Source organism: Malania oleifera, chromosome 7 (assembly GCF_029873635.1).
Source record: "Malania oleifera isolate guangnan ecotype guangnan chromosome 7, ASM2987363v1, whole genome shotgun sequence".
NCBI lineage: Eukaryota > Viridiplantae > Streptophyta > Magnoliopsida > Santalales > Ximeniaceae > Malania > Malania oleifera.
The window spans coordinates 83693566-83701424 of NC_080423.1; the positions used below are offsets into that span (position 1 = coordinate 83693566).

At 33.6% G+C, this 7859-nt stretch overlaps 1 protein-coding gene across 2 annotated transcripts; it reads left to right on the forward strand.

The window, feature by feature from the left end:
- Nucleotides 1-499: 499 nt before the first annotated feature.
- On the forward strand, nucleotides 500-5675 carry LOC131159370 (uncharacterized). 2 transcript variants are annotated; one of them, XM_058114239.1, is made up of 2 exons: nucleotides 500-977; nucleotides 5248-5675. In XM_058114239.1, the coding sequence occupies exons 1-2, from the start codon at nucleotides 646-648 to the stop codon at nucleotides 5384-5386; spliced, it is 471 nt and encodes a 156-aa protein (XP_057970222.1). In that variant the 5' UTR covers nucleotides 500-645; the 3' UTR covers nucleotides 5387-5675. The 2 variants fall into 2 exon arrangements, with proteins under 2 accessions (XP_057970222.1, XP_057970223.1); XM_058114240.1 differs by having other exon boundaries at nucleotides 509-977; nucleotides 5241-5675.
- Nucleotides 5676-7859: the final 2184 nt, after the last annotated feature.

The following is a 7859-nucleotide window of genomic DNA, read 5'->3' on the forward strand; positions in this document are numbered from 1 at the left end:
AAATTATCACTCTCTATGGCTTATGGGCTCAAGCTCATGACGTGCCCTATGTAATGGCAGGAGAGAATAGACAATCCGAATTTTGTATTTGAGAAGAATATTAAATTTATATAAATTTAAATAAAATATAATATAAAATATAAGGCGAAAGACACTTGCCTCCCCTAAGATTCAACAAAAAGTTAAAGATCTCTCCTCAAGTTTCAAAAATATCAAATTCCTTCCTTAAGATTTGTCAAAAATATATAAATATTTTCTAAAAAATATAAATTTTTGTATATACAAGAGAAAAGAAAACTTATATCTTCTTCATAAATCTCAATAGAATTTTTTAAAATTTTTAAAATTTTAAAAACAAATTTAATTACCCAAATACACCATAAGCATTTTGCATTTCCATTTATCACTTGGAACACGTGACAGGAAATCCATCCACCGAGGCATGGTGGGACCATTGTTATCCAAACCCAGGAAAAATCAGAGGTCCGCTGAGTGACGTGGCCTTATCCAGTAGGTAGGAGCAGAGTATCCATGAAACAAGCATACAAGCTTCACAATACAAAGCTTGTGCAATGTCACATCTGCATTACAATTTCTCAGTAATTTGCTTCAAGAAAAAATTATTAAGGAAGCAATCTCAGCGATATGGCTTTAACTTTAAGAGCGAATTTGCAGCTTCTCTTTCCTTCGGATTCTCCGCACAGGCAATCAGCAGCTGCCGCTATCAGCTACCCTAATTCTCTTCCCAGAAATTCCACCGGACCAGCTCCACCGCCGGCGTCATTTTCGACGGCTTTATCATGGATGACCATAAGCGAGAAGAAAGAGAAGCAGAGCAAGAAGAGAGGTTCGTCGTCGACGGTCGTTGCGGCAGTCGGAGACGTATCGCCTGACGGCACCGCCTATCTTTTCGTCGGTGCTGCGGCGGTGGCGTTGCTCGGAACCGCCTTCCCTGTCTTCTTCTCCCGCAAAGATCTGTAATTACATTTTCGCCTCTCCCTATACCCTCATTTTTATTTACTTATTCATTTACTTTTTAGCTTTCTCAAAGTAAGAACAAGTAAGACAAAAGAATTCACTTTGATAAATTTTATATAACCAATTGTATTTTAAATTTTGAATAAATTTTGTTTAAAAATATTGATTTAAGTTAATTTTTTTAAAAAAAATTAATTAAAATTAATTAAAATTTAAGAGTATGATTAGTTATCTAACATGTGGTGTGTTTAGACCCTTTTTAACTTGATAATATCTCTTGACATATTTTATATATATATATATATATATATATATATATATATAGAGAGAGAGAGAGAGAGAGAGAGAGAGAGAGAAGCACAAAATCAACATTGTCAAAATCGAAACAATCCAAAATCATTACCTATGAGTATTTAGTCGGTTCCAACAATTCGTTCAACTAACAGAATTAATAAAAAAAATCAATTAAAAATTTACCATAAATGAACATACTGAATTAACCTTATTACCTGACTCTTACCCAACCAAACCGAATTTAGTCGAACCAAATTACAATTAACATTATGAGGAAAAGAAAACATGTTTTTTATGCTTTCAAAGTTCAACTTATTAGTTTTCAAAATTCATTTCTATTGCATCTATGTTATCTTTTTATAAAACTTATTTTTACTTTTATTATATCAATCAATTATTAATACATGGTAAACACTGTATGACACTAAGATGTAAATCCTCAACAAAATCAACCCAAATTCACTCAAATTCAAATTTTCAGCAAAAAAAAATTGTTAAACACTCAAACTCACATTGAATAAAATTTGTTGAGTTACTAGTTTACCACCTACTCACTTTGAGCATATAAGTATAAATTATATAATAAATCCATATCCCTAGTTCAAAAATTATAAGCATAAATCCATAAAATTCCCTCGACTCTCGGGGGCCAGGGTTCGAGGTCCATACTATGCTTGACTCTCGAGGGTCCATAGTCCTTATTGTTATAGACTTTGAAGCAACTGTAGAGATGGATATTACTAAAATATCACGAGTCATATGTGAGAGGATGAGAAACCTTGTACTATTTAACTTCCACCATTCCAAAATATCAAAGCCCTCTACACCCTTTTCACAATCCTCACCCAAATACCTATCCAAGTCTGATTTGTTATCTCCACCTCCAATTTGTGTCTTCAATTTTTGATACAAAACTTTGAACTTTTGTTGTACTTCCCCTTGACCAGTGGAACTTGAAGTTTCTTGATTCTTTATTTTAAGATTGTGACAACTTCTTATACTCAACAAACAATTCAAATGTGGTATCCTTCCCCTTTTTCCCCATCAATAAACCTTTGTCACCTTCATATATAATAGAAAGAGTCTATTGCACAAATTCTAGCTTACGTCAAGATCAAGAACATTCATTTTCTCAATGTTTCCCCAATACTTGTTGATTTTTTTTTTTTTTTTTCATTTTCATACTCATTAAACTTTATTCCAAAGTCATCACTACTCTCCCACTTTTTTAGAAGACAATCAATCCAGCTAATTCCATCAAAAAGGGTATTACTTGTAACATATAAAGAACCTAAAACTCATAAAGTGGGGCCATAGAAGTGTTCCAAAAACATCAAAAAATTTCTAACTTTTCCCAATTAAATCTGCTTGGTGTGTCATCCCTAGCCTCAAGCTCAGTTCTAAAAAAAGGATCTTCATCCCTAACCTATCAAAAGCTATTTCATATTTTTCAGTTGTATCCAGCATCATATAAATAGAATTCCTTCGAATGGTTACATCTAGACACAATATCTATTTGTATTCTACTTTTTCTATCTTTGCACAACACTTGAAATTTTTCAACTTAGCTAGTGAATGTCTAAGATATCCCATTGCGTCCCTAACATGAGCAACTGAATTCCCTCTTTCTTTGAAACCAACTTGCACAACTAGGTTAATTATATGTGCAATGCATCTCAAATGAATGAGTTTACCCCCTAGAATGTCTTTTCTCCAATTTGAAAGTTTTTTTTTTTTTTTTTATGTAGGCAATTGCACCATCATTTGAACTTGCATTATCTATTGCCAGAGTAAATGCGTTGTCAACTCCCCACTCAAACAAACACCTCTCAATAGTCATACCTATACACATTTCAATAGTTATACCTATCTTTTCACCTCTATGACTAGAAATTGGACAAAAAGTTAAAGATCCTTTTATTTTATTTCTAGTCATCATCCATAAAGCGTGCGATTAAACACATATAATTCACCTTTTGCAAGGAAGTCCACTTATCAGTCGTGAAACTAACTCTTTAAGAGGAAGTTTTCAAAAACTTTTTCAACTTTAACCTCTCTTCCATGTAAAGGTCATAACAATCCCTAGAAATTATCTTTCTTGATGGAATTTGAAAACGAGGGCATACAACTTTCATAAGATGTTTGAGCCCCATATTTTCTACAAATTTAAATGACAATTCATCGACAATAATCATGTAAGAATATACCTTTCAAATTGCTTCTTGGTCGAACTTCCAATTTGTAAGAGCTGCCTCTGAGTCCTCTACACTTTTTTTAGGCTAGTTGATAATTTAGTTGTGTTTGTTTTGTTTCTTCAAAATATATATGAGTTTTGAGGACATCTAACCATATGATATTTAAGTGTGCACGTACCATTCCTTTTAGGATAAGTATAGTAATTAATATGATAATAATGACACTTACCGTTAGTTTCACCGAACTTAATTACAAATTTAGTGAAGTAATACCACACTTCAGATTAGGGTCTCATTCTCTTCCTCGTTTTTTTTTTTTTTTTTTTGTTAAGATTCAATGAGATGATTAGTACCACTCTCACCTGTCATGCTTGGATTTTTATGTTGCGGTTGGGAGGCCCTTTGCGTAGTGTTTGCATCCTAGCTCCAACACCTCTACCTCCATGGGAAAGTCATTACTCATTTTTCCTTTGTTTAACATATGGAAAAACAAACAAAAAACAAAAAACACAAAAACAAAAAAAGTAAAGTGCAATCATAAATAAGAACTCTCAAATGAACAAATTCAAATTAAAATTGACTCAAATGTGCTGAGTCTAACGACAAAGAAGAGGGCAAAGTACAATCACTATGGATGATATATAATATTATCTTTAACAAGCAACCATGATGCAAACAAAATTCCTTTGCCTTTACATCAAATTTGTTATTTGAATAATTGAATTTTATGTTCTTCATTCCAATTTCCATTCCATTGCATTCCCATCACATTCAAAAAATACAACATAAATTATTCTAGACAATTTGTTTATGAATACAAAAGGTAAATTACTCTAGATAACTTTTTAAGTCACTAAACCATTATTCAGTCCACATTGTAACATCCAAAAGGCCCCATACTTAGATTCCCTTCCCTTATCTTACCGTCTACACATCCTATGCTTAATTTGTCACTAATGTTTTCATTCCTCAATCCTCAATTTATCTCTTTGAGTCATATCTTTCATCTATCTTCACATTCTCACTTCTACTGCATTTTACCTTTTGGTATGTTACATCTTAGTTTGTCCAACATTTTGACCCAATAATATATTTTTCCTCCCAATCTGCACTGACTATGTATTACATATTCTATTTCTCATTTAGCTCACATAATGGATCCAACATACCAAAATCTAATACCATTAAAAATTTATTGACCATAAATTTTGACATTTTCTCCATTTTTTTGCCTTCAATTACTAAAGCTGCATTTCATATAATGTCCTATTTCCACATATTTTAAATCCTCTAGGTTCCAAAACTACAATCCATAATTCCATCTTGAATTCCACCCCATATCAAGTTTCATTTATCATCACTGAACCGAACCGATCGAATTGGCTCGGTCAATTCAGGTAATGCAGTTGTCACCGAATTGTGCTCTCCCCTACCTATATCGATGTAAAGTTGTGGCAATTCAACACCACCGAAAATTTTCTGAATTCACTTTTCTATATTTTTGCTTTTATAAATCCTTGATACTCCTTTTATTTTGTTCTATTTTTGTTTTTTATTATGGGAATTATAATTCTGCGAGTAATTTAATATTGACAGTTTGATAAATTGAATTCTAACAACTACATATTGAAATAGAAATAAATGGTCATTTATATATTTATATTCTGAATAGTTTAGAAGTAATTAAAAAAAATGAGTGCCTGATCTATTTAAAAATAAATAAATAAATTTAATTTTCTAAGTAGATAAACTGCATGGGGGGGATGTTGGAAGCATGCAGGTGTCCAGAATGCGATGGAGCTGGGTTTATTAGGAAGCCAGGAGCAGCCTTGAGGGCTAATGCCGCAAGGAAGGACCAAGCACAGATTGTGTGTGCTCGTTGCAATGGCCTTGGCAAGCTCAACCAAGTTGACAAATAAACTACTCCCCCTATGTTAATTTCCTCTCATTTCCTTGTCTTTTTTTAGTATGTGGATTAAAAATCATCTGCCTCTTTCTCTGATTTTCCAATCTTAAATTTGAATTTGATGATTTTACACAATAATATTATATTGAATTTTGCCTAAATTCAAAGTGATTTGATGTAGCGTTCGAAAACTATATGTATAATCCTAGTATCTTTTTTCCCCTGCAAATTTGTTATTGAACAGATGCAGTGCATGTGTAATATGTTCCCAATCATTGTTTATACAACTGATTTATTATCTATATTCGCATTTTATCTATTTATTTTTTTAATTTACTCAATCTAACTTATTATGTTTCTAACATTTATTCTCTATCCTTATGAATTATTGTTTTTTTTTTTTTTTTATCAAAAACTATAGGGATATTAGAGTATGAAATTAGAAACCACGAAAAAAAAATGCCTTTTTTTGATCAATTATGGAATATTTTTGTGTTTGTCATAAGAAGGGAGTAACGAGTTGCTTAAAACTTTTCTATGTTAGTAAAAAAAAAAAAAATTTAATTTAGTATTTATTTAGGAGTATTTTACTAATAAAAAGGAGACATTAAAGAGAAAAGTATATGTATTTGGAATGGTGGATGAATGTCACACAACACACAAACTATGCTAAGAGCGCAAGTTTGCATTGAGCATAAGTTTGCATTGAGCATACGTATATAAAATGTACAACTTATTATTGGGAAAACGAAAATAATAGCCTTCTCGTATTGTTTGTCTTAGCTGTTCTAGATATGTCATTTACGGATATCTCAATGATTAAAGTTTGAAATTTTTATATTAGATGTTTTAAGTTTGAATTCAAATATGGAAGAAAAAGGGCATAAGATGTAAGATGGGTTATTTCTCGTTATTTAGCTCAAGTCTAATGTAAGCTCTCAAGAAACGAAAAAAAAAAGTCACGATCATACACAACTTCAAAGGGGTCGGACACGCGCAATATCGAAGTAGACCCACACCTAGGCGTCAACCCCACTCTAGTGTCTAGGGTACTCCTAGGAGACACAATTAGGTCCTTAGGATGATATTTAACTATAATGAATTTAAAAAGTACGTATTTAAAAATTTATTGTTTAAATACTGTATAAAAAAATCAACATATGGAATGGAGAGAGAGAGAGAGAGAGAGAGAGAGCTCCAATTATTAAAGAAGAAAAAATTCCTTCTATGACTACTTTTGTAGGTCCACAATTTGCTCTTTCCCTTTCTTCTCTCTCCAATGCTCTATTTCTTTTCAGAATTGCCTCTCATCTCCAGCATTGTAGTAGTCCTATACTTTTCTTCAGCATCTTGACAGAATTTCAAGTAACTACTTCAATTGTGCAAAAATAATTTTATTGGAAGAGGTCAGACCATGTCTAGCAGACTTCTTTAGGATAGTTGCGAAAGCTTGGTACATGATGCCATTAGGGGCTCAGCAGAGGATCATGATGGCTCGAAAGATCTCTAGATTGTCTACAAGATCCATGATGATGTCATACAATTCTATGGCTAGCATCCTGAAATCCCGCTGGCAATGGTTTCTCCATCATCTCCCTTATAAAGGGAGTTTCCATGATTCTTCAGGGGTATGCTTTGGATCTATTGGGGCTCCTCGGTTGGAACTCACCCACCTCCATTCTCCATAGTACATGCTCCAGTTGCTTAGCTAGCTTTCGTCGCGGTAGGTCATCCATCAAGTGCAATCTAGCTTCTTAGGCCTTGGGGCCTTTATCTTTCAAACAAGATGAAGACTAAGGATTGCAAGTTACTCATCCCTAGTTCAAGGGTTTGCACTCGAGCAAGTTGGGGACAGTCTCTACAAACACCTTCATCTAGTCTTACATGGCTTGGAAACAATACTTGTTAAGGAGAACGTGCCTGAGGGGAGCCTAGGGCAACAGTTCTCTTTGAGAAACCGAGGTGAGCGAACACAAAAATATGCTTTCAAGCGTCTTCAAGGCTAACCTTTCCCTTCCATCCTTAGCGAGTTTGGACCACGCCACTCTTTTGGTTTCCCATAGATGGCTTCTTGTATAAGGGGACCCACAGAGTTAATAGAGTAGGACTCCCAGAAAATTCTTTAAGAGTCGATACTGTGATTAGAAAGATTCGAGCATCCTTCATGAAATTTCCCTTAGAAAGTCCTCCAACATAGTTTAACGAAGTGGCAAGGAATGGCGAGGCAGGCAGCCTCTTACAACTTTGCAGGGTCTTTACTTGATGGCCACCCTCCCAATTGCTTTCTTGGGCTGTTTTATTTAATTGTGTTGCTTCAGAGAGAGAGAGAGAGATTCATATATATAAGATGCTTGAGTTTTAACCTTTTTTCTTTTTCCAGTTATATGATTCGCCAATTGGTTCATCTAGGCCTATGGAATAATAATTCAATTGATCATTGCATTGTTTTAATGTTCAATTAAGCATCATGTGACTCCATCAAATCA

What these genes read in the sequence shown, in the direction of transcription:
- LOC131159370 (XM_058114239.1), top strand. Translation starts at nt 646, where the DNA reads ATGGCTTTAACTTTAAGAGCGAATTTGCAGCTTCTCTTTCCTTCGGAT. An exon ending in TTCTTCTCCCGCAAAGATCT is followed by an intron (nt 978 to 5,247) that starts GTAATTACATTT and finishes GGAAGCATGCAG; the next exon opens with GTGTCCAGAATGCGATGGAG.